The sequence below is a fragment of the Labrus bergylta genome, chromosome 8 (genome assembly GCF_963930695.1).
Source record: "Labrus bergylta chromosome 8, fLabBer1.1, whole genome shotgun sequence".
NCBI lineage: Eukaryota > Metazoa > Chordata > Actinopteri > Labriformes > Labridae > Labrus > Labrus bergylta.
The window spans coordinates 9,315,814-9,342,594 of record NC_089202.1 but is presented as its reverse complement, the minus strand read 5'-3'; the positions used below and the strand labels follow the sequence as shown (position 1 = coordinate 9,342,594).

General features: G+C 39.0%; 3 protein-coding genes across 3 annotated transcripts; 1 reads left to right on the top strand and 2 right to left on the bottom strand.

Moving 5' to 3' along the window:
• Positions 1–6,014: 6,014 nt before the first annotated feature.
• has1 (hyaluronan synthase 1) lies at positions 6,015–10,215 on the bottom strand. The gene is made up of 5 exons (XM_020637331.3): positions 10,069–10,215; positions 8,555–9,265; positions 8,220–8,445; positions 7,969–8,101; positions 6,015–7,595 (listed from the first exon to the last, which is right to left on the bottom strand). Exons 2-5 carry the CDS (start codon positions 9,248–9,250, stop codon positions 6,920–6,922), a joined length of 1,731 nt encoding a protein of 576 aa, XP_020492987.1. The 5' UTR covers positions 9,251–9,265; positions 10,069–10,215; the 3' UTR covers positions 6,015–6,919.
• A 4,524-nt stretch (positions 10,216–14,739) lies between these two features.
• Positions 14,740–16,103, bottom strand: LOC109986662 (trypsin-3). The gene is made up of 5 exons (XM_020637401.3): positions 15,947–16,103; positions 15,664–15,817; positions 15,271–15,533; positions 15,042–15,178; positions 14,740–14,954 (listed from the first exon to the last, which is right to left on the bottom strand). The coding sequence occupies exons 1-5, from the start codon at positions 15,984–15,986 to the stop codon at positions 14,805–14,807; spliced, it is 744 nt and encodes a 247-aa protein (XP_020493057.1). The 5' UTR covers positions 15,987–16,103; the 3' UTR covers positions 14,740–14,804.
• Positions 16,104–22,853: 6,750 nt separating this feature from the next.
• On the top strand, positions 22,854–26,307 carry fpr1 (formyl peptide receptor 1). The gene is made up of 2 exons (XM_020637400.3): positions 22,854–22,972; positions 23,605–26,307. The coding sequence occupies exon 2, from the start codon at positions 23,616–23,618 to the stop codon at positions 24,756–24,758; it is 1,143 nt and encodes a 380-aa protein (XP_020493056.1). The 5' UTR covers positions 22,854–22,972; positions 23,605–23,615; the 3' UTR covers positions 24,759–26,307.
• Positions 26,308–26,781: the final 474 nt, after the last annotated feature.

The window sequence follows — 26,781 nt, the reverse complement described above, 5'->3', positions numbered from 1 at the left end:
ACACATGGTCTGCTTGACATGAATCTGACACTACACTCTGTGGTCCACACGTCTTCTTCCCGTTTGTAACAATTTTAACGTGAGACCCAGCATGTGTGCCAGCTGAGGTTGTTACTCGTTCTGATGTCAGTGAAGGAGGCCCAGACAGGGTGGAGGAGGACAAGTTAATTGAAAACAGACACGCGGGGAAGTGATGTTTGTCTGCGTCAGACTTGTGAAGTTTTTTGTTTCCTTTCTCTCCTTTCCCTGACTCACTAAATCTTTGTTGAATTTCTGTAGTAAATCATCTCCGAGGTCTGAGATCCACGTTGGCTGTGGATCCATGACGGAAATGTAATTAGGCGATCAAAGACGCTGTATCCATGTGGCGTCTGATTAGTAAGCCCAGTGTCTACTTTAGACTCTTTCAGGTTCCTGGGATCCACAATCTCCCAGGACCTGAAGTGGACCTTCCACATAGACACTATAAGATATCCAGTCGGTTGTCTGCACCTCCATCACTGTCTGGTTTGGATCTGCAACCAAACTGGACAGACACAGACTGCAACGGACAATCAGGACTGCAGAAAAAAATCATTGGTGTCGACCTGCCCCCCATCCAGGACTTATACCGGTCCGGGGCCAGGAAACGGGCAGGTAGCATCATTGCAGACTCCTCACACCCTGGACACAAACTCTCCGTTACAGATCACTGTACACCAAAAGAACCCGTCATAAGAACAGTTTCTTCCCCCAGGCTGTCACTCTGATGAACTCTTAACAGTCACAGCGTGTCAGACCCGTCACTATGAAATAAACCTGGACCCAAACTTGTCACTGTGAATGTAAATATAGGTATATTATTTAATTTAAATAATCAACCTATGCTCGCCTTGAATGTAAATACTGTAAAACTCTGTCACTCATGTCAATTAACACATCTGCCACATAATTACATGTTTACTTCAGCATCTTTTGCACTACTAACCACTGCTCTATTATCTCATTAATTCTAGTACATATTAGTCTTTGCTTATTTTGTGTTATTTTGTATTTATTGTTGATATTTAATCTTGTACTTTTGTGGCGAGCACAGTTCACATAAGTAAAATTCATTGAGTGTGTAAGCAGATCTGGCCAATAAAGCTGATTCTGATTCTAATGTTGATAATGGTCTGAGGAAATACAGTCACTTCGACTCATTTGGGAAAATGTTCATGTTTGCGAAACTACAGTTGTTTTAACAGCCACCAGAAGCCCTGACTCACAATGGCAGATCTTCACGCTGATAGCGTCTGCTCAATCACAAGTGTTTCTTGATGATGCCAGAGTGTGATCTTGTGATGATCACGTCAAAGTCTGCTGTCATATAACATCATTGGAAGACAAATGAGCTATGCTTGACAATGTGGCTATCCTCAGCTGCACTCAACAAAAAAACAAATCAAAGCCACAACTGATGTCTCCATTAACTATGATGTAGGAGCATGTTCTGCACGGTTGGATGAAATATTTAGGTTTTACCTAAGTTAAAGCACCAGTACTACAATGTAAAAAATACTCCATAATAGTTAGGTTTTCCAAATGTTACCCATACCAGGGAGTCCTAACCAGGGTTTTAAAGTTGAGTTAAATGGGGTGATCAATGGTCCTTACGTCTAAGACCTCTTTTCAACCATTGTTTAATCAGTTAAAATGTCATCAACATGTGACAAATCAAAAATCTGTTTGAACATTTGTTCATACTAGGGTACAAAGAGTGACTATAGGATTTTTGTAGGAGTCATTTTGTAGCAGCAGGAGAATAGTGGTCTACAAAAAGACTTATTTCAACTCATTTAATCTTACATGCATTGTTTTTTTGTATTACCCTTTATAGACTGTGTGTTGTTAACAAGAAGGTTCCAGGATTTAACGTGAACAGTTAACACTTCTGAAAAAGCGAAAGTTGTGCCCTAACATGCAGGCACACCAGAGTCTGGCAGTGAGGCAACAATTAAGATGGCATATTTACAGCTTCACAGCTTTGAAGACAGATTTAGAACATTCCCTGGCCTTACTGAAATCTGCAGATTGAGGTAAAGATTTTACAAACACACACAATACTTCACGTTGACATTATACTTTGTAAATTATACTGTTTTGCTCACTAATACATTAACTAATAAGTCTTGGCTAGCTAGGCTTCTCTTTCTAGCATGCTATAGCTTGTAGTGGTTGCATGTTAGCGTGTAGTGTGCAGAGGCGTGGCCTAACATTAAACTGACATGCTGCCTAAATACTGTCATTGCACCTGTCTGTGTTATATAGTTCATATTGCATTTGGCTTCGTCAGATGTCACTGATGCCCTTAAATTTCAATTTTATGCCAGACTTTAGAAACATAAATTGAAATCAACTTTTCCAACATTTTTTAATTTAGCGCATAAAATAAGGAAAAATTAGGAAAATTGTTATAATTTCAGATGTCTGATGATTGCTCAGAAAAACAGCTTGGACTTTTTAGATTCAATTCAAATTCCAAAGCATTAAAGTAATATGAAATGAAACACCACAGGTGTACCTTTTGCTGTTTGGTGTCTGAGAGAATGCAACAGTTAATTGTTAGCAATGCTAATGTCTCTGAACTTGATGACCCAAGCCTAATTAAAACACAGTCTTATTGTTTTATTGAGTCTTATGACCGAAGCACACCAGCTGACTATGAAAACTGATGATTTGGCAATAAAGCATCTGTTGGCAGACATTACAGAAGAGCCAGTGCAGACTGCAGAGTCTCATTCCGATGGCTGCAATCTGGATTTGAACATACTGTATGCCAGGTTTTATGTATTCAGAGTTTAAATTCTGCTGAAACACGTGATGAAAACCTTAGACAAAGACATCAAATGTAAGGCAACTTAACTTCACAAACTGAAATGTAATGACTTGAGTTCAGATATTATGAGAAAAATTAAAGTAGATAGGAAAAAATATCACACCTTAAAAAAGATTCTTGGATTCAGGATTATAATAGATCATAGACCATGTGCATGATTCTGGATGTTCCAGTTCCTCCCTCTCACCTACATGCAGGTGAAGGTTGACTTGTCAGTTATCAAATTTAAACACAAAATGAATGTCCTAATAATGTTTTTCCCGGACTGTTGAAGTGCCCTTTGTCATTAGAAATCACTACATTTTAAAAACCATCAAATTCACCTGCATTGACTAATTCAATACCTGTTATTTTTAACAGTTGTTCTCATATCTCGACTGCAGATCTGTGGACATTAAAGTAGTTCTAAACGTATTGATGATGACTGATGTTTTTTGTTTTTTTTTACTTTTTTAACTGAACTTACTTTGTCATTTTAAACATTTACATGTTTTTATTTCTTCATTTTTATTTTGCACAATGAGCTGCATTTATAAAGATTATACGTTTTATCATTAAAATTGTTCATTTCATGTTCATTCTGATTAAACAAATCACAATTTACGTTGAATGGCCACTTAAAAGACAAAAGCAAAGAGGATAAATCTCCTTTTTGATCAATAATGTTAAACTGTAAATAATGAAGTCTTGACTTCTCAAGATTTCACAATTTAAACACAGTATTGCCCTGAAGAATGACCCTTTAATTTTAAAGCAACCAACATTTACCAGATAAAATGGGAGTTCAGGGAATAGATATAATAATAATAATAATAATAATAATAATAATAATAATAATAATAATAATAATAATCTTTATTTATAGAGCACTTTTCAAAAACAAGTTACAAAGTGCTTTACAAGGACAGCCAATGAAAAAACAGGCAAGTCATAGAATAATAAACAAGGCAAGATTAAGAAATAAAAATCACTTTAAAAGAACTGTAAAATACATACAATTCTTTTAAAGGAATTTTAAAAAGTAAGATTCAAGTAACTATTTAAAATCAACTAAAATCAGGAAAGGCTCGCCGGTAAAAGTGTGTCTTAAGAAGGGACTTAAAAGAGATGACTGATTCGGCTGACCTGATCTCCTCGGGCAGGTCGTTCCATAGTCTTGGAGCCCTCACGAAAAATGCTCTTTTTAAAAAAGTTTTTAATTTTGCATTTGGAACTACCAGGAGCTTTAAAAGTAATCAGTAAAATCTTAAAATCAATTCTAAAACACACAAGGAGCCAGTGTAGAGATGCTAAAACAGGAGTGATGTTGGTCATGCTCTCTGGTTCTGGTTAAAAGCCTGGCAGCTGAGTTCTGTACCAACTGTAGTCGATTGATAGATTCTTGGTTCAGGCAAGTAAAAAGGCTGTTACAATAGTCAAGACGTGATGAGATAAATATATGTAGATATAGATATAATATGATATGATATGATATGATATATTACATATATAGTAACATAAAAAAGATTATTTCTCCTTTGTGGAAACCATTTCCAAAACTGAACTTTTTGTGTGCCAAGAAAAATGTCCCACGTTTCTCCTTGTTTTTTTATTGATTTATTCAGCTTGGACACAGATTGAATTCTTGTCCTTGCTGCCAATGAGTTTGTGTAAGGCAAGGTGAGTTTCAGCACAAAAAGGAGTAAAGATTTACCATCTTGTCCAAAGAGGCCCATATCAACACAAACTGAATGCTCCCTATACCTTTAATTTTATTTTAGGGATTTTATTTCAACCCACAACTAAGACTTTACTTTGTCCTTAACATGTAATGTACCAAATTTGAGTGAATCTTCCATGGCATATTTTTATTGTTGTCGAGCAGAAATTAACATTGTGTTTGACAACAAAACTGCCTTGATGTCATGGCAACAGCACTTATGCTGTTTATATTGACCTGAAATGTAGAGTACTGACAGTAATTTAGCGTTCACAAGGGACATATACAACCACATTTACCCAACCAAACAGCTTATTGTGTGAGGTTGGATCCTCACACCATCCAGGGATTGCACTTAATGTTTACTGTCAATGGGATTGCTTTACGGATTATCTCCACAATCACACATAGACAGAATCCTCCCTTTCTCTGGAAACACAGATAATTAGTTATCGAGTTGTGCATGGAAACCCTTGTCTTTTGTCTGATTTACCAGCCTGAATGAACTTTGTACCTGTGACACAAGATTTTACAGGGCTATCCCAACACACACATGACCTGTAATTTATGGAAGTTTCACATTTTACTTATCAGTCACAGCATTGTGAATGTATTTCAGGATAAAATGCATATCTGGTGCCACACTGACACCCCGGACATGGACTGTTTGAAACCCTCCATCAGGACCAAAACCTCTCGCCACAAGAGCAGCTTCTTCCCCTCTGCTGCCAGCCTCATGAACAATGTCATTAAAATGTTTTAAAACTCTGTAATCTGTAATCTATGTATTCAAAAGGATGCTTAGATAGAGCAGCGGTGTTGAGTTTGTAAAAACCTTGTTTCCTCGAGACAGAGATTATGATTCAAAATCAGAACCAGAATCCGGTTTTACAGTACATTTACACATTTACACAGGAATTTGACTTGGTGTATTGGTGCTAAACAATTAACAAGTAAATAACGCAGAACTAGCAACAACTTAAATAATACAGTATAAGAATTACAATACATAAAATAGAATTTAATAATGTAAAATATAAAACATAAAAAACATAAAAATGTACAAAAAGTGCAATGTAGGAGCTGTGTAGTGGACTATGAGAAAAAAATCTTACAGTGTATGTAACAGAGTGCATGTAAAGAAAATAAATTTAAATTCCAGTGGGTGTTAATGTAACAATAAAGAACAGTTTCAGCATTTGCATTACTTTCATGTTTTTCTGACTGTGGGGCTGATAAGAGTCTGGGTTATGGGGGTGGAGGGAGGAGGGCAGGGCATTCCTTTGACAAACTGCTATCTTGTGTTTTTAGCTTGTAACAGGTGTTATGTAAGTTCTGTAAGTTTTGATAAGCTACATTTTTGTATGACGAGATGCATTCTTTCTCTTTAGCACTAATTAACCAATGCAATGCAATGTCTGTTGTATTTGAAAAATAATGCAATTTTGATCCAAGGAAAACTGTTCACATTAGAAAAATATTTTATTTGTTTTTTTCATTTATATACAAGTTCCCAAAGCCATCTTTTTTTTCACATTTTCAGAAGAATATATATATAAACAGGCATGTTTCTGTCCATTGTCCTCTGTGATATGAAGTCAAACAAAATGCATCCTACACAGTACACCGACACAGAGAGAAGGTTTGCAGCACTTAGATAAAGATACATTTTAAGAAGCATCTGTAACAGATGTTTCAGGCTGCAATATGACAACTTGGTCGTCAGCGGCAGCATCATTATGATTGTTCAGATTTCTGTACATACTTCCCAATGTGCAGCAGTATACTAAAACTGAATTTTTTTTGTGTATTCAAGTAGGTCTGCAGAGCTGCAAAAAGTGCCATCCAGGATCCAGTGCAATAACAAGAGTGGTGTAGTAATGGTCACTAAACTGATACATTAAGGCACATGAAGTGAAGTTCATAATTACCATAAACCTAACAAAAGATCCACCCCCTTCACCCTATAATACAAAGTAATCAATGTTATCTAAAATGCATCTCTCAGGTCTTTAGGTATTATTAATAAATGTATTATTGAAGGTCAGTTCTTCCAGAAAGTCTGTTAATGTAAACCTGAGAAGTGCCTGGGCCTAATGCCCACAGTACTATTTAATTCCAATATGCAACAACATCTCCATATGAAGCATTTGCCATCAACACTCGTCCTCCCATGATCACTGACTTTTTTGTCATGTTTTCAAAATTGCTCAGTTCCTTTTCCTTTCTTTTCTTCTTTATATGTTTAGCAGCTACATGAAAATCTCCTCCGAAAGTAAATATAAAATTTGAAAAAATAAATAAATGAACTGAATAAAATAAGATATGTGCTTGAATTTAAATAAAGTATCTTCCTTCCACACCTACACATTCAGTGCGTAACTTTTGGTACGTATTCTTATTATCCTGCGAAACCACAACCAGTAAAGGCCCATCATAATCATCCAGTAAACCACGTAGGCCACGCAGCCAAAGACCAGAAACTCAATCTCTGCTTTCTTGGCTAGAGTTGACCAGTCCATTTGACTCTCCTCGTAGATGGTGTAACCCATCCCCGCTAACAAAATAGCGGTCCACACTGACAGAGGGAGGAGGGGAACATAGTTCCCTACAATCTTACGCCTGCCTGATGTCCCCCAGCTGCTTTTGTTCATGGTGAGAATGGCAAAATATTTAGCGGGCAGCAGACTGGTCATGTACAGAACTGAGTACAGGGACATGAACACCATCACAAAGTCCCTGCGCAGGATGCAGGCGTAGGCCGCTTTCACCAGCCCGATCAGCTGGATGCAGCACAGGATCCACAGGATGTCCCACAGTGTGCCGGTCCAGAACAGCTGGATGATGGTAGCGGTGACAAAGAAGGGGAAAATACCTGAAACAATTGACTCATAGGTCATCCAGAGGTGGTGCTTGTGCCACCACATCGCGTTGAAGAGCCACTCGCGGAAGTAAGATTTAGTCCAACGGGTCTGCTGGTTGAGCCAGCGCAGAAACTGAGCAGGTGTCTCTGTGTAGCATTTAGAGCGGGCTGTGTATCTTTAAAAAGAAAAAAAAAAGAAATGAGACTCATGAAATATGTATCATGACAGCAAAGATAACACCCTCAAGATAGTTGTGTCTGATGTCATTCTGTCGAGCAACGTTGATAAGCAGAATCGTAAATTGTAACATAACGAATCTGATACCATAACCTATTGGCCTAACTTAGCTGACAACAGCAGTAAGAATGTACTTTAGTCAAACCTTGAACAATGACAGCAGTGTTTGTCTACCAATATGGTATATCAATTTTTAACACACTGGTAACAGAGGGGTGTACTGTATCAGCCAGTGCTCATGTCTATGCATCAGAATCCCTAAAGGGAAGGTACAATTAGAATCTGAACATCTCTTCTAATAAGCTTCTTACTTTGTGGCGTAGCCCATGCTCAGCATGCGGTTGGTAAGATGTCTGTCATCCCCAAATGTGCAGTGAGTCCCCAAAAACATCTGATTGTACCAGGACTCCAGAAACTGCTGGAGGAGGTCGTTCCTGTACAGACCTGTAACAAAACATAGACACAAGAAAAACACAAGTTACAGTGAGTTAGAACCATGACAACTACTGCAATCATTACGCTGATGCACATCACCCAAAAAATAATTGTTTGTTGTTCTTACCAAGAGGTCCACTGATGCAGGACACACAGTCAAAGAAGGACTGGCAGGATCGCTCGATGTTGAAAGCCATCCAGTACCTGAGGCTGCTCATGAAGCTGATGAAAGAGTCTTTCTGGTTGAGGATCATCACATCTCCCCCCACAGCACCGTACTTATGGTTGCTTTCCAACACTTTGCACAGCTCTATGGTGGCCAGAGAGTCCAGCTTAGTGTCTGAGTCACACACCTGGTGAAGAATTGGCGAGACTTATGTAAGAGAGTGTGATTTCCTTTGAGCAGAGTTAGCTAAACTGAAAATTCCCCAAGATTGTAAAGTATAAAAGAAAACAAGATACCTGTATGTAGTCCACTGAGTCCCCAAGTGCTTTGAAGGCTGTGTACATCACCTCCCGTTTTCCGCCCCACTTTTGCATGATGCACACACACCTTGTGGTCTTGATCAGCCGCTCTACTTCTTGCCTCTGAGGGTCATCTACCATAATATAATCAGCCTCCTCCCCAGGACCAATTACTGAGCCAGTTTCTACATCCTGCTGGCCCTGGGTGGGGTCCCATGTATGGTAGTTGTTCTTCCACACGAAAAAGCCCGGGTCTTGGTCAGCAAACACTTCTCTGAACATGTCCATCATGTATCTGTCATCTTCTGAGTTGCCATCTATCACCATGATGATGCGCAGCATCTCCGGCGGGTACTTGAGGGCCCTGACAGAATTAAGGCACTCTCTCAGATAGACGGGGTCCTCCTGGAAAGCCGAAATAGTGAAGCCAATGGTTTTGGTGTTGGTGCAGTCCTCTGTGCGAGCTTTCATCCGCCGGTGCTCAATGAAGGCGAAAAAGCTCTGGACCAGCACGTGGAGAGTAAGGAGCAGTCCATAGAAGCCAAAGGAGATGATTCCGTACGGGGAGGTCGCTAGTTGGAAACCTGCCACATAGGCCCAAATCATCACACCCAAGACCACCAGAGCGAAAAGGAAGGTGAGGACGGCGCGGAGTATTGAACCCAGCTTCTTTAAATGCGGTTTCAGCTCCATTGTGTTTCTTGATCCCTAGGGGACACAAAGACAGCACATGTTAGAAAATGTAACATGCGTAAACTCAGTGTGGATTGAAGAACACATCTGTAATAAATTGAATTGTTTGTTTTATGTGGACTTCAACAAGACACATTTACTACACCCGGGCATACAAACAGCTTTAAAGTGAGTCAATTGTTTTTAAAATATTGTGTTACAAGAGTGTTAATCCAATAATGTACATCACTAAAATCTGTGTCCTGTTATTTTAGAACACATGTCAAATACAGGAGTTACAATTATATGTTTTTTTTATTCCTAATAGGCCTTTTTGTTTTTTTAATATATTTGATCAATATTACAAATTATCCTTTATAATATGATCATCACCTTTTTTAAAAATATGTTTATTGCAAAGTTTTAAAGTTACTTTTCTTTGCTAGGATACAACAATAGACTGTAAATATTCAGGGATACAACAAAGAAATCACCTTATTCTCAGGGATAAATGTAGCTGACCAAAAAAGTTGCAACTAAAGCAGAAATTCACACCTTAAAACCTACTCTATCCAAACACAATGTTAAATAACGCACAAGTTTAAAAACAATCATATGACTTCAAAATCTGACTTCATTGAAGTACCCTACTATTTGTAATAAATTATGTAAACTAACTTGCCGTGGTCCTAAAGAAATTGCTTGGATTTAAATGCCACCCTCAATTTGCTATAAATGTATGCTTTATCACTCCTGATCATTTAACAAATAATTTATCAGCAACTCAGCAATTAAGATTTAAAAAACTAAAAGGATAAAATAGTTAAATGTAATCCTACCTGATGTTCCAGTCCCCTTGATTGAAATTTGCGCTACATCCACTTGCTGTTCCTCTACTCTGGCGACTTGGAGTGAAGTTAGTTGACTTTATAACTTCAGGTGGGAGACGCGATGAAACCACGTGCGTGTGTTGGGAATTGCGCGCGCCCGCTGACTCAGCCCCTGAGTCAGGAGGCGGTGGTCCTGCCGGCGGAGGGCGGTGGTCCTGCCGGCGGAGGGCGTCAGTGTGAGCGGTGAGCACTTGGCTGCTTTGGGTTTTTTTTATATACAGTATATATTTTACCATGGAGATGATAGTAGCTGTAGTGTAGACAGTTGTTGTAGCCTACTGTTATGGACCTGTTCCTAGGGAGGGTTTGTGGGCGCTGCCATCTTGTCGTGGCAGCAGGTACTGCGGTGGCATCTAAGAGTCTGCTTCCTCCAGTTTAATGCGACAGCTCTCATTGTTAGACAGCTGATGATGAAGGAACATTCATGAGGAGATTTTAATAAAATCAATTTACTAGTTTTAGTGTGATATAGATATTCATTTTGCATGTTTGTCATTTTGATAAAGCAGCTCGACTGCAATGACATTTTACTAAAGAGGAACGTTAGCCTACTAGATTTCATTTCATTAATCACCTGGTGAGGGACTACTAAACACCACCTACAAGAGGTGTGGACTTGAGTCACATGTTGTGGACTGGACTCCAGTCACAGGTTTGATGACTTTAGACTCGACTTGAGAAAATTACGAAGGACTTACTCGAAAAAACTCAGACAGTGTCAAAACATTCACCATTGAAGGCCTGACTTTGCATGACGACAATGAAATAAACTCTGTGCAAACTGATGATGAAAATTACAAAAAGGAAGAACATTGTACAGTAAAGGTTAACAACAATCCCCTTTAACTAAAAGTGGACACTGGTGCTAAATGTAACGTAATTTCCCTCGACACATTCAAAGAGAAGAGGCACACGTAGAAAATGTACGCATAAGTAAGTTAAACTTGTGGCTTACGGAGGAGATATGATCAAACCGATTGGTGCAGTGACTTTACACTGCAGGGTGAAGGAGCAACCATATGACCTGCAATTTCAAGTTGTGGCAGAGAATCCATTTAAGGCCTGCAGGATAGCCTAAGGATTAAATTGGTCACCTTCAGCAAAGAGGTATTCTGCCAAAACACTGTCCCAGACCAGACCCTGCCACAGAAAATTCTCAAAGAATATGCAGAGAGATGAATTTGGTGACTTACCTGTGACTTACTCAATGACAATAAATCCATAACATAACACCAGTTGTCAACCCTCCACGTCGCATCCCGGTGGCAATGCCAAAAAAAGTGGGAAAAGAGCTCCAGAGAATGCAAGCTCTGAGAGTGATTGAACCTGTGGATGAGCCCTCAGAATGGGTCTCCATCATGGTTGCCACATATAGAAAAGAGACTGATGATGTTCGCATCCTGCATAGGTCCAAGAGACTTAAACAAGCCATTAATGCGCCCTCACCGTCCCATGTGCACAGTAGAAGTGGTTTCCACACAAATGTCAGGTGCCACTGTCTTCTTCATGCTAAACGCTCCTGGCAAATCAAACTGGATGACGCCTCATCTCTCATCTCCCAGATCCTGGGATTTTAAGCATGTGGCAAGCAGACCTGAATACCCAAAGTCCAACGGACTCAGTGAAAGAGCTGTGAGGAGTGTGAAAAAACTGTTAGAGACAACAAAAAGAGATGAAACAGACTTCTATCTGAACATGTAAACATATAGAACATGCCCCGAGACAAGATCATCCGCACAAAGACTGTTGTCTAGACAAACTTTAACAACAATCTGCAAACAGCTGTTAATACCAGCAGCTAAAGCCACAGCCAGCATTAAAGCCCAGCTCTCAAAGAAGCACAAATCACAAAAACAAAGCTATCTATGACAAGTCCAGCAAGCACCAACTTCTTCTTCTTCCATGTATTCGACAAGATCTGGTAGAGTTTCTAAGCCAAACAAAAATTACCTTAACTAGAAATAATACAAAGGATATATGAACCTGGATATGTGAAAAGGCGTCTGCTTTTTAAAAAGGTGTCATCCTTTTTCCTTTTTCCATACGATTGTATGTAAAAAAGGCGCTGGCAGTTGAATAAAAGAATTCAAGTGTGAACACGGCCTAAGTTATTATTTCACTTAATATTCATTTAAAATGCTTTGTTTACATTACTGATGGCTAATGACCAAAGCTAAAAAAAGTGGGGTTGTACACAGTTGTACTGCTATACTGTTGTGACCCTAGAGTGTTGCCATACTCAGTGTAAGTATCGCAAGACTTGAAACACAAACAGGACTGGGTACGTAACTGTTGTCATGGTCCCAGTATGTTTGTCTAGCACGCTAACATTCATGTGAATAAAAGATACGTCTGGAATTCATAATGACTCAATTAAACTACAGTTGCCTACACTTTCCATTGTTTTAAGCAATTTGTTAAATTATTCGTCTCCACCCAAGCTGCATTACCATTAAATGTGAACTCAACATATGTTCTTTAAACTGGAAGAATTTAAATCTTTGGTTTTTTCACTTGTTATAATCCTACATCTTGAAGGACTTTTCTCAACCTTTCTCAGAATTAACATCAACCTGGACTCATATCACAATCAACTTCCAAATTTAGCCAGTTAGTGCAAAATCATTTGAAAGTTACTGTCATTGTCATTCAAAACATAATTAATATAATAATTATATCAGAAACTGTGGTACATTGAACTTAATGTAGCTGTTCAATCAGATCAACCATTAGCGAGAAAAGAGACTTTCATTGCAAAAAACTGCAATAAACCTTTAGGCGAGGTTCAATGCTGCCCTCTGCTGGCTTCTGTGTGGCACTACAAGATGAAAAGATTTGAGAATAAACAAAGTCGAAGACAAGTAGTAGGAAGAAGGGGACAAAAGAGGTCTTAGTTTTAACAGGAGAAGAGTCAAAGCTGGTGTCAGAGAGTCAAAGGAAGTCAGTCCTTTGCACTATTTATTTCTGACTCCAGAGGATTAAAGCTGCCGCTTGTGATTCAATGTGTTGCTGCTGCCACTGTCCTGTCCTAACCATGATTACATCCCTGGAGAGTATCTTAGGGAAATTTGTTGACCGCTCATGAAGGTCCCCACCCTAAGCCACAAGAGCTGGCCGAGCAGTCAACATGCTTTATGTCGGACTAGAATAGAAGCCACCAGCAGCTGATGTCATGTACGGAGGCAGTGCCAGTCCATGTGTTTTGAGACAGGGATCTGGTTTGACTTAAAGAACATGTTATTATATGTTGGCTCTCTCTGAGAGATCTGTGTTGCATTGATTTGCTACCCAATACTGTGCTGTAGATACACTAGATGTGAGGCCTCGTATTTTGCATCCTGAAAGTATGTATGTTGATGATATCTGTGTCCATTTGTCATGTGAAACTCAAAATGTATCAGATAATTAAAAACACATCTCTAAAAAAAAGTATGTTTTTATTTTCTCTTCTTGCTCTATATTTTTGATGTATTTTTTTAAGATTATAGTGTCAAAGTGCTGTTTTTTCTTCTGATATGTCCCTGCTAATTTTCACTGAAATCACAGGGAAAAGCCGTGGCCAAATCAAGACCACGTTCTGTAAAAGACGTTCCAGAAGGAGGAGGAACCTTTAACCAATGTGCCATAACTTCTGAGTCGCTCATAAACATGGTTTGTGGATTTCTGTTTGATTCAAAACATGGACATCTGTGTTGCCAGAATAAACTTCCTCTCCAAGGCCAGAGAACCATGAAAAAATATTCAAGAAAGAAAATGCACCATGCAAAGCAATGAGAGCTATTTATTGTATGAGTCCTTAGAAACCTTGTTAGGTCTTTATTTGGTGGTCAAGAGAAACTCAGTGACTCACTCCTCTGCTCCGTGCCACACCCTGGCAAATAAAATCCACTGAAATCAATTTGGGATATTTTTGGATTCACAAGTGCACCTGATGCCTTTTCATCTGACTTTTTTTGATAATGAACACTTTCATTTCTAATTAACACAAACCTCACATTACCATCATGGACCTTGTATATATTGTAATTTTGAATATTTCAATAAACTTCAGCTGAATCGGTTAGTAAATAACAGAAGAGCCTGCTGTCTTAGTGCAGCAGTGCTCTACAAACAGTGATTCTGGTGAGTAACCAAAAGTGAGCAACATTTACACTTTCAGCCCACAGAGAGCAGTGTAGCCGTGTTTTTTTGCCTGTCTTGATTTACTGTTTGCTGGCTGCAAATGTCAGGTTTGTTCCTCAACTATTCTACGCTCTACAAGGCATATGAGCAAAGAACCCATCTGCACATAAATGGTAAAGTCATCCTGAGTCACTGAGACTAAGGAACTAGCAATGTCACACAGTTTGTTATGTCTTTGGCATTTTGACTCTCAGGCTAAACTAAGCTATGAATTATGGTACTGGGCACACCACACACATTAACAAGACAAGACGCATAACACCTCTCTGTAGGTTTACAGCTTTTTAAAGTGCATGTGTTGAGCTTTAGCTTATTGAAGCTTCAACTGAGGAGGCAGCTATGTATTTCTCTTAATACAGGGTTTTCAGTTTTAAATAAATAGCCTATCCTTTAAATGACACATTGATATACATGTATAAACCACACTGTTCACACAGATCATCATCATGTTCATTTTACTGTTGTTGCCAGATCAAATGTGAATTGTTTGACAGCTTTCCCGCTCAAAAAGACGCCATGATGTTCTTGATCCAGGAGATGTAGTTGCACACTTTAGTGTAGACCCCAGGCTTGTTGCTCTGGGCACAGCCCTTACCCCAGGACACGACACCTTGGAGCTCTCCATCACACATCATGGGTCCCCCAGAGTCACCCTGATAACAAAAAGACAAATGGGCTATCTTTGCTGGCAGAAGCTTTTTTTTATTTATTTATGCGGTAGCTACCTTTGTATACATTACCTGACAGGAGTCCTTTCCCCCCTCCAGGTAGCCAGCACAGATCATGTTCTCAGTGATTTGGAAAGGATATGCATTAAAGCATGTGTCATCACTCAAGAGAGGGACCTCCAGACATTGCAGCTTATGAGGAAACTTTGCTGGATGACACAAGAAAATGTGATGCATGTCCGTGTGCCATAAAGGGATTACAAATACTTTTGAAGAGAGTTTTCAGCCTGCTAGTACTCACAACCCTCGTCACTGGGACGAATATTTCCCCATCCAGAGATCCGGCACATTGTTTCATCACTGGCACACTTTGAAGGAAGTCTAGCTGGGCGTACGTAGCTGTTCAGGGTAGCTGGTCGATTTAGCTTGATCAGCATGATATCATTGTCCTTTGAGCGGGAGTTGTAGTCAGGGTGTTGGATAAACTTGGCAGACATGATGTGCTGTTCAGTCCCTTCAGGTTCCCAGATGTCATGCTCACCGAGTCGAATTTCTATATCTGACCTTGGAGAAGAAAATATTTAAGTCAGTTTGTACTTTCTCTGCTTCTCCAAATGAGAGTCATACAATCACAATATAAATGCATCAACATAAAGCAGATGCTACAGTTTTGGTTTTCTGGCTTCGTTCTTACTTGGATTTGCAGTGTGCAGCAGACAGCACCCACTCCTCAGACAGCAGGATCCCACCACAGTAGTTGTACCCCGTAAAGAGAGATACTTGGTGGGGTACAGAGTTTTTTGGACACTCATATCCTCCAACTATCTTGTCCTCATCCTTCAGAGCAACTGCAAAAGTTAAGGAAAACAGAGAAGAAACATGATTACGGTGATTAGGCACCTCAAATTAAAGTTTGTATGCAGCAATTAATGCCCGATCACAAGACTTTTTCAGTGTCTATAAACTCTGTACTGTACCTGCCCCTCCAAAGAGAGTCAGAAGAAGGAGCAGCTTCATTCCTGCAGATGAATGTGCTCTCACACTCTTACTTTCAGGTATTTTAGTCCTCTTATCTCATTTCTCTCAAGGTCTTCTATCGTCAGAGGTACACATTAAACACCAAACATGTGTTACATTTCCCCAGAACACTTAGTTTTATGTATGGGGGGAAAACAGACAAAAAAAATTCAATTCTATCCTGGGAAAAGAACCAGGAAAAAGAACTTGGATAGGGGAACCGATTTAATTGTATAAAGTGGTATTTGGAATTCCCCTTTGTTAGTCTGCGTTCAGTCAGCACACTTTGCATGTGTTTCTTTCTTTCTCATTGTTTTCTATGGGGTTTATTTCTGGTTGTGTGATTTTAAAAGGCAGATGTACTTTTTTTTTCAACAAAATATGTCACCATGACAATGTTTGTAACAAAAGACTTATTATGAAATCACATACTGGATGTTACGTGAGCACCGTGAACCCACATTTACCCTTGTGGACGTTGAGTAAGTCTTTGTACATTGGTACTATATGTGGTAAAAGACGCTCACCAGTGTGCTGAAAATAGCCATTTCTCAACCCTGAATGTTCTGCTCACTTTTTAAAAGACAGGCCTCCACTGTCCTGTCTCTCCATTAAAGGCACAAAAATCCCAAAAATAAATCTTAAAAAAACAAATAGTTGTATCTTATTGTTAGTTTAAGATAAAAGTATTACACTTTCAGCCCAAGTATTATCTTTAACGTAAACAGGAAACAACATTATAGCCGTTTACACATATGCACTCCGGATAATATCTAGATAATTACAGGAGGAGTGCTCCAGAGATTCTCCCGACCTAGCCGTTCACATATGCTCCTCACAGCGGGGGGGGTATCCCTGTCAGAGGGGGATCTCCTGAGGTAAGACGTGACGTAAAAAAACAACACGGAAGTAGCGGACGTAGCAACAGAGTCCGCTACACAACTCTATAATGACAATATTTGCCTTTATGTCAATGCTATGTGTAGTCTAACAGAATGACAACATCCACAAAAGAGCGGAGAACAACATACTGGCAAACAGAAAATATAACGCAGCTGTTATGTGCACAGAGATCGTAGTGGTCGTGTGTAAACACTTGCACTGTGCAGCAGTTACAGTATAGAAACATAACCCCCCCTCCTATTGGCTCGAGCTGAATACTCCGGAGAATATCCTGCTGCGTTCTCACATCTGCCCACTCAGACTTGCAGCAGACAAAATACTAGGGGTCTAGCAGGAGAAACTCTGGGTTAAGTCCAAGTGAAAAATGTGGCCTTTTGCGTTCACACATACAGCTCCTCCTGGAAATATCCAGAGTTTTTCAGGAAATTTCTGTTAGTGTGAAAACAGCATATGAAAACATTTGGTGTGTCACACCTACCAACATATCTGATCAAATGTTCCCATTTGGTGTGTCATAGCTACCAACATATCTGATCAAATATTCCCTGCATTTGATCAGATATGTTGGTAGCTATGACACACCAAATGTTTTCATAATGTTGTTTCCTGTTAATGTCAGTAGCTAAAAAAAAAACCAACTAAACAGAAATGCTGTGCTACAGACCAACAACAATCAAAGATAACTCAACATTACTCAAGAAAAAGTTTACCGGTAAATGAATTAATATTGATGAAAAAGTAAAAAATGTGCAAAATACTGATTTGTCTTTGACTATGAAACATCAGAAAACATGCCGATTTAACATTTACTACAGACACCCTGCATCTCCCAGAAAGTTAGAAAGTTTTTTGTCTTACAGACACACTTACAGAGCTGCGTCAGTAGCTGCGAAGGAGCTTTATTAACTGTTAATAAGTGCATAATAAAGGATTTATTAATCTTTTTAAGGCATTAATATGAACCTAATTAAGTCTTATTCATCTTTTGGACGTTGATAAGTGGTCTATAAACAAGTTTCTTTGTGATAATGAATATCTTACAAGCCAATTATGAATGAATTTATAGTATAATTAACACTCTTATTAATGTTAATAAACATCTTATTATGATGGTATATAAACTGTAAATAAGTTTCGAATAAGAGCCTATAAGTGTCTTATGATGAATAATAAATATGTTAATTATGCCTCTATTAATACTTATATAGACCTTTTTTGTTAGTAAGAATCTAATAAGCTCTTATAAGTGACTTATTACCTATTAATTAATGCTTATTACAAGCACCGTAATATAAAGTGTTATCAAGGAAATGACCACTTCGCTGTTTGGAAATTACCAAACTGCTTGTCACTGCTGAGAGGTACAGGACTCTATTACTCATGTGTGAGCAAAGGTGTTTTCATCAGAAGCAGACAGGAAAACATCTAAATGTGAGGCTACATTTAAGCAAACCCTGTGATTATACACTTAAGGTTAAGATATAACGCATTCCCATCCAGCACAGGCAGGTTCTCCCCTCCTCATTATATGTGGCATACACAGCGTCTGCCCCAGTCGCCCTGTGCTGAGTTGTGTGACAACTTGGCATGTTATTCTGAGAGACTTCAACCCTTAAAAAAACATTGCAGGTTCACTGTTGGGGTACATTTTCATTAAGTTTTCACTAGGAAAACAAGGCTACAGGATATTTATTAGAGAAAACTAAATTGCCAAAATGGTTGAAGTGTGCCACATGTGCAAAGAGTCAGATAATTGGGCAGAAATTACTTTGATAAACACACATGTGACACACAGATGCCTGTTGGGTTGCACATCTGCAAAACAGCATCCAGGATGTGATCAGCTGGATTTAGAAAAAATATAAATACTTCTCTCCCTGCAATCTAAAACTACATTTGGCCTTCACTAATTAAAAGCACCATTGCCTTTATTTAACCCTTTGTTACACATTAAAAAAGGCTCAGATCGTCCATTGAGTTCACCATCTGTTTGCCCTGTTTAACATGTACCCCTAACCCCATTTCACTGTCCCTCAAAGTACCCTCAGACATAGAGAGAGCACTGTGTCACACATCTGCATGGGTTATGCTCTGCCAGGCTTGTTTGCTGTCAGACAGAGCCCAGGCTTATTATTCATATCCCTCAGGCCTGCTGAGGGGGACCGGGCGCTGTGGTCCAAAGTAAGAACGAATGTAAGGAAGTGGTTGTGGTTATTGAGGTTCAGCTTTTTTCCTCTGTGTGTGTTTTTTTTTTTCATGGAAAAAACTGTCAGTGAGCTATCAGGCTAGAGCAGTTGGCACCGGGGGTTTGCCCTGAAAAACAAAATTCCTGACCTCTCCACAGCCGTGTGACAAGGGTTTGATTTCCAGTCAGCACCGCAACAAGATCAACAAACCTTTGAGGTTTCAGGACGAAGCAGTATCCCACATTTTGTGTCTTTGTGACTGCACAGCTCACGTCTTGAAGTTTCAACACACAACAGTCAGTATGCCACACATTTCATAAAAATGAACTTGTGGATTTAGAAATGTTGTGAGCTCAGTGTTTTGCACACAGCAGAGGAGAAAAATACTGGGTGTGTATAAGTGATGCAGGGAGTCAGAGTGTGTCATTAGTGATGCACTGTCTCACACATACAGATACAAAACTTAGATGCAGTTAGTTGTGCAATTCTGGTTGTCCCCCCCAACCCCCACTCTCCCAGGTGTATAAGTGAAAAATAAACCCCCAAACTCTAACTGCATATATCACCCTCTGCTAAAACTAAACTCCTTTTAAACCTCCAGTAGTTGTTTTACACACCCAAATTGGTATTTGTGCGGCATACACATAATTGCAGGTTTGGTTGGTAAATCAAGAACTCTGGCAAGCCCGAGCCTCTGAAGGCTTCCCTCAAACTATAGCCCTGCGATGACTATTAATATCCCCTACAGACAGCAGCAACACGCTCTGCCTTCACTGCTCTGTTACAAAACTTTGCAGCAAACAATTCAAAAAACCCATTTAAGCACAGAAAAGAAAAGTGGAGGATGTGTTGCTCAAGAGGGTTGTGACTGGATTAAAGAGAGTAACTGTACGGTTTAGACTTAAGATAAAATGGAAATGTAATTTGTGCAACAAATGGAGCTAAAAATGTAGTTGGGAAGCAATGAGAAAAGTTAACTGCATGGGTCAGCTTATTTCAAAGTATTTCCTGTAGTTAGAGGGAATTGTTTTTGGTGCCGGTGTAGAATATCGCTCAGTGGGGAGAAACATTCAGATTGTGAATATTTATGTATCCGAAGAAAAAAGGCAATGATAACAGACGTGTGTCCTCCTACACACAGAAATGAGGGTGTTGCTGTGAACCCATGCAGGGACTAAAGGAGTCTATACACGGACACGCTCACACAGATGTACAGTCTCTCTCACTCTCTCTCTCTCTTTCCTTCCTCCCCCTCACATCTGGAGTATTGGCAGAACACAGTTCCTGTGTGGGGTGTGTGTACATTAGCAAGGGGGTTCAGCATTTTAGGGTTGGGCAGCTTTTAGCAGATCACACCACGCAAGTCTGATCACTTTAAGATTTTGAGGCTCGTTGTTTAAACTCAGCTCATGAAAGCCACTAAGATGTTTCTTTGTCTGGTTGATCGGATCGTTAATATCAAACATTTAAGACATCGGATTGAGATTTCAAGCTTTTATCATCCATTTTTTAAGTGGTGCAAATATTTTATTCAAAAAAGTAATATATAGCTGTGAGTTTTAATTTTGCATAATATTATTTTAAGAGAAATGTAAAAAAAAGTTGAAATTATTTAAATGTAACTCACAATGAACTGCAGTTTCCAAATGTATACCAGTTATCAGTTATTTGAAGGGAACTGTTGGTTGGGGTTGATTTCTGCACCCCAAGCATACAAGGGAGAACCACTTAGCCTCTTTGCTTATCTCACCGTGTACATGCATGAGTGTTGTTTTCTGGTGAAAAGTATTGCAGTGATCCTATGTAAAAAAAATACTCATTCTGAACGGGGAAGTAACTATCTTTGTCTGACACCTAGGTGGTTATAGATTAGAAAAGTTATGTTGCAAACATGTTCAGTCATCTAGCAAATGTTCTTATTTGCCTTTCAGAGGTCAAACATTTTGACTGTTTTTTTACGGTATATTTTACTTCTTCTTTAGTCTGAAAATGTTGAATATGAACACACAAGTAATAGGGTTCTGGATAAAATGACTTTTGTAATTTTCCACTAATTTTTAATGCTTAAAAAAAGGAACAACTCCCAACCTCATCATACAGATGAACAAATGTGTGGGTAGTGCAATGGGGCAGCAGAGTAAAGAAGAGCCATATGGGAGGAAATATGACCATGAAGTCAAACTCAGATGAGACATTATTTTCTCAAAATGAAAGGTAGGGCTGTACTCTGGAGACATAAGCCTAACTTTCAGTCTCTGCAGCCAATACACCCACATGTTCATGCCTGCATCTTGTTCTTATTAATATATGTCCAATGTTATTTGTCTCTTCCTGTTGTGTCTGTATGACTGATAGGATATTGTGCATATAGACACATTCTTCATGCAAGCATGGAGCAGTAATCAGGAAGGTCTTTTAAATATTTTCCTCTTGCATTTGTTCTTTAGTTTTGAACTCTGTTAATCATGCAGCTGATCTTTAGTTTCATGTTATTTCAAGGATAGATTTCAGTTCCAATTTTCAGGCCCAGAGATCTGTACTGGGATATCTTTTAAGTATAACATTAACAGGAATGTGCCAGGCAGGTTTAAAAGATGAAATTGCCGGCAATTACAGCTTGAATTCGCTCCAGGGTGTGTGTATGAATTCTCTTTTGTTTTAAGCTAGCAATCAGGGTTGCGGTTGTTTGCTAACAGCGTTCTGTAGTAAAACTTGTTCACCTTTTAGCGTATATTTTAGATGTCACATTCTTCAGGAATGCAGGGTGTAGTTTAATGAGTGACAAGTATTCTCCAGTGACCAAATCCCATCCTGTACCAAGATGTTTCCTTTTTAACTTTGGAGCTCATGTTAAGTTTGTGTCACAATTAACACAAAATTAGCTGCAAAAGGAAAATTAAAAAAGAAAACTGTGGCACTGTTTAGTAGTGTTTGCTTGCAAAAATGTCCATGTTCAAATACAGATAGATGTTTAATGTCAAGAAGGGATGCTGCCTAAGAAGACCACTCTGTTTAGTAACATACACTTTTGTATAAGCACAACAATAATGTGAAAAAAGTAATTATTTCTGAAGTGTGAGTGGCTCCACAGTTGTTTGTCCAGTTTTAAATGGACATGGGCACAGTGGGAGTAGCTTGTATTTAATTTACAAAAAACAGAAAGGTGCAACACAGTGCAGGGTGAAGCAAGGGGACATCAAAAATATGACAATCATGTAACCCCCAGATAACCAGTCACTAGACAAACACAGAGCCATCACACTTAAAACCGCAACAAAACATGACCTCAGTCGACTTGGTGAAAAACACATTACACAGCAGGATCCCTGGTGCACATGATAAGTCACAACTAACTCCATCTCAGGTCATCTCAACAAACCCACAACTTGTGCATATGCAGGCATAATTGTTTGGTTTCTAGGTGTTTTTGCTTTTGGAGTTTCCCAGCTAAATCATGCTGCTTTCCGAGGCAGACGAGTCTTGGCAAGATTTTGCGTCAGACTTCAGGTTAACACACACAGAGCTTTGTTTGTTTGTGTGTTTTACTCTGTCAGTAAATGGGGATAATTGCGTGTCTGTGAATTCAGTCTAGATATAGCCTACTGTGTGCATTAATGTAGCCCGTCTATCAATGAAGCTGCAGTTAAGTTTCTTTGAACAAATTTTCAAAAAATGTTCTACAATCGTATGGCCCAACAGATACAGCCTACAGCGCAAAACTTTATGGTCTCCTAATGAGAGTGAGAGCGCCTGATGTCCCGCCTCGATGTGGGTGATGACGTCATATATTTAAGGAGCCAGGGAACAGAACTCCAATAATCCTGCAGACTGAGCAAACTGCGTTCAGATTTGCTTTTGCAGCGGATACATCCTCATCGGACTGGCGCTTTGAGAGAGGTACTGTAGCCTACCTTTGTTATCCCACGGAACTAAAAAGGGGGGACCTTTAAATTAGGGAAAAACTTCCACTGTAAAATTGTATGGATTTGAACTGCTTCGTTGCAGTGAGGTTTCTTTTTTTATTTTTTTTTTAACGTATTCTTGATCTTTCAGGACGACCTGTAAATTAATCACAGCTGGTTCCAGTGCGTAAAAATAGTTTTGTTGATGCAACAGATTGGTTTTGACACTAGTGGTGAGGTGTGGCTTTTAGATATCTTTCCAAAAACACATGTTCATCAATTTTGGTTCCCCATTTTACGTGCCACTTCAGCAGTAGAATTGTTGCACAATTTGCGCGCATGTTTGGCAGGACTAAAACATTTTAATTGAGAAGTTTAAGGGGTTTTTTCTTGCATTATTAGATCTTATCTAATAAGCATTATTAGATATTCTCTAAAAGGCATTCATTCATTTTTAAATTGTCTTCAAAAATTGCAAGAGTTGTCTCGGTTGTCATGAAAAGATTGTACACTGTAAATGGTTGTTTGTAATGGGATGGACATAGTAATCTAAATCTTTAATCTCAAGAATGATAAGAGACTTGGTCAAATCTGAAAGGGTTAACTTTTGTTTCGTTCTTACTGCAGCTCTCAAAACAATGATGGATCTATTGACCACCACCCCTTTCTACCACATCAACACAACAGATGCCACTGGAAGAAATGGCTCAATGTATGACGATGATGAAGAGTATGACTATAAGGACGAGCATGCTGAGCTGAGACAGTCTCTTAACATCATGTCTCTCATTGTTTACTGCCTGGCCTTTGTTCTTGGTGTGCTCGGTAACGGAGTGGTTATCTGGGTGACGGGGTTTAAGATGAAGAAAACAGTTAACACAATTTGGTTCCTCAACCTCGCTGTGGCCGACTTCCTCTTCACTGCATTCCTGCCCCTGAGTGTGACATACACAGCCATGGATTTCCACTGGCCTTTTGGCAAGTTCATGTGTAAATTGAACAGTACAATAAGCTTCTTGAACATGTTTGCCAGTGTCTACATTCTGGTGGTGATCAGTGTGGACAGATGTGTGTCTGTGGTGTGGCCCGTCTGGGCCCAGAACCACAGGAGTGTACGTAAGGCGTCCTGTGTGAGTCTGGGTGTTTGGGTGCTGGCTCTGACTCTCAGTGCACCATACTTCATCTTTAGAGATATTGGATCATCATATAATAATGACGACATCATCAACTGCTTCAACAACTTTGCATTTTCTGATGACTATGAAACTCCGTCTGTGAATCAGCTGCGACAGTTTCGTCACCAGGCCATGACCATCACCCGCTTCCTCCTGGGATTTGTTGTCCCCTTCACTGTCATTGTGTCCTGTTATACTGTGATTATCCATCGTCTCAGAAGAAACCGCACCCTGGCCAGCAAGTCGAGCAGGCCCTTTAAGATCATCGCTGCAGTAATCACTATTTTTTTCCTGTGTTGGGCTCCTTATCACATCATGGCTCTAATTGAGTTGGTGAATCACATGGCTAATCATGCAAGTGAAACACTGGACCATGTCACCACTATCGGAGTCCCTATAGCCACTAGCCTGGCCTTCCTCAACAGCTGCTTAAACCCACTGCTCTATGTGTTCATGGGCCAAGATTTCAAAGATAAAGTCCGCAAATCCATTCTGAATGTTCTGGAGACTGCCTTTCAGGAAGAGGTTTCTCGATCTTACACCTGCACAAACTCAATGATCACTAGTCGGAGCAAAGAAAAGTCTGTTTCTGATGCTGAAGTATAAGGTTTGTCCATGACATGAAAACACAAATACTTTAACTGTAACATAAAACATATTTTGAAGTTTTTGTTACTTTTCTAATAAGGAACCAAAACAGCAGATGTATAGGCTATATGAGTTGGAACATTTGACCTGTTACAGTTTTACTGAAATAGGTTTTATGATTGGCTAACTATTGAGGTCTAGAAAATAATTCAGTTTCTCAGCACCACCTTCAGTTCTTCTAATATGCTGGATGAGAAGGATGGCAATACTGTAAAATGACTTGTGGTCCATCAGCAGTGCATAGTGATGGAACGTATGAATGTTTAAAATGATGAAAATAATTATTTCTATGCAGTGTTTACCAGAAGCAAAGGCTTGAGTGCTTTACATCAGTTGAAATGAAAGGAAACATAAACAAATCAACACATATGAATTCACACGTGCAGGCACATTTACCCCCATTGAATTACAGAAAAGCAAGAGGCTGGATGTGTCTGTTATATATTGTATCAATGGTTATTCTTTGCTATACAGTCCTGTTTTTGGCTGCACTTTGACCCACAATGGTATCTTCATTACTCCTCTGAATGGAGGTTCCCAGATGAGGTACCCCAATGATGTCCTGGCTCTTGTTGACCATTAGCCTACACAGTTGAGTTGTTGAAGGGGCCAAGTGGGAGGCATTAACACAGCTTGGGTTTGAAGGTGGCAATGCTGTTTTGGACAAAGTGGCAACTAAGGGCCATAGGGTAGGTTATGTAACTTATCAGTAGGGCATAGGGGCATAATTGAGATAAGGGATGTCTTCACTGAGCTCTTATCCTTTCATTAGGGCACAAGTACCTTGTGTTTATTTCAAAATCATGCCTTTTATTGCAAAAACAAGTTTTCAGCAAATTAGTTACCCAACTTCTCCCTCACACTGGACTCCACCCAGCCACCAACCAGCAGCCACACAGGTCATAACTGCATGCATACAAGTTGAAGTGAAATAAAATGTTTTTTCTGTATATTAGTCTGTATTAATTAACCCAATATGTAATGTTTATTTCTTGCACAGCTTTATGTATGACTAAAACAAAGAAATGTATTTAACAGACTGTTGCATGCTTGATAAACAAGCTATTTACATCTGTCATTCAACGCAAGCACAGGCCAGTGTAAGCTTTATGTAAGCTTTTTGATACTTATGAAAATCAATATGGGATTACTTTGCTTAGAAAGTTATTTGCATAGTATACTTGGCTAAGTGTGATATTTTTTATCATTGTTGGAGGTTTTAGGGTATGTCTGTGATCCCATCCAACAGTGAATGCATCTTATGTAAATAAACTGACAGCTTTAATTTATCTCTTTTTTTTGTGTTTCATTTCATTGTTTTATTTAAAAGCTGAAACCAGGTTTTTTTTTCATTATCAATCAAACTGGCTTTTGTTTGGAACAGCAGAAAACAGGAAACATTTCCAGTTTAATGAAGAAAAAAAACATGGTTAAACCATAACATAAAACCATTTAAAAAGCTGTAAACAATGGATTAATAAACAACTATTGTGTTTATCTACCAAAACATTGTGTCACACTTACAGTATGACTTCAGTACATAGCTTGTTGATATAAAATATACTTATTCTCATAAAATGTAATAAAAAAAAGAAAAAATTAAGGATTTTGTTGCTGTTTCTGTACTTTTTAAGTTGTAGTGGGAGTCAATAAATGATGATAATGATGATGATTGTTTTTGTGGTTGTAGTAACCATCAGCCCCATAATTTCAATATTATCTGAATTTAAGCCTTTTAGTCTTATGTCAAATAACTTTTCAAAACATGGAGCAGTCACCCTTAGTGTACCAATCCTCAGTACAAGGCAACTCAGCATCATATACTAATATATCATAAATAACTAGTTGAATCAGAGGACTTTTAATAGTTGCTTTATCCTTGTTAGTACTTATATGGCCAGTAGAAGGCGCTGTTTCCCAATTTGCTTCTGAGATTAGGGTTTGGTTTAAATGTACTTTGTGACGAGTGCGATTGACACCA

What these genes read in the sequence shown, in the direction of transcription:
- has1 (XM_020637331.3), bottom strand. Translation starts at nt 9,250, where the DNA reads ATGGAGCTGAAACCGCATTTAAAGAAGCTGGGTTCAATACTCCGCGCC. An exon ending in CTGCATCAGTGGACCTCTTG is followed by an intron (nt 8,102 to 8,219) that starts GTAAGAACAACA and finishes GTTTTGTTACAG; the next exon opens with GTCTGTACAGGAACGACCTC. An exon ending in AGCATGGGCTACGCCACAAA is followed by an intron (nt 7,596 to 7,968) that starts GTAAGAAGCTTA and finishes TTCTTTTTAAAG; the next exon opens with ATACACAGCCCGCTCTAAAT.
- LOC109986662 (XM_020637401.3), bottom strand. Translation starts at nt 15,986, where the DNA reads ATGAAGCTGCTCCTTCTTCTGACTCTCTTTGGAGGGGCAG. An exon ending in GACTCTCTTTGGAGGGGCAG is followed by an intron (nt 15,818 to 15,946) that starts GTACAGTACAGA and finishes TAACTTTTGCAG; the next exon opens with TTGCTCTGAAGGATGAGGAC. An exon ending in GGGGAAAGGACTCCTGTCAG is followed by an intron (nt 14,955 to 15,041) that starts GTAATGTATACA and finishes TTTTGTTATCAG; the next exon opens with GGTGACTCTGGGGGACCCAT.
- fpr1 (XM_020637400.3), top strand. Translation starts at nt 23,616, where the DNA reads ATGATGGATCTATTGACCACCACCCCTTTCTACCACATCAACACAACA.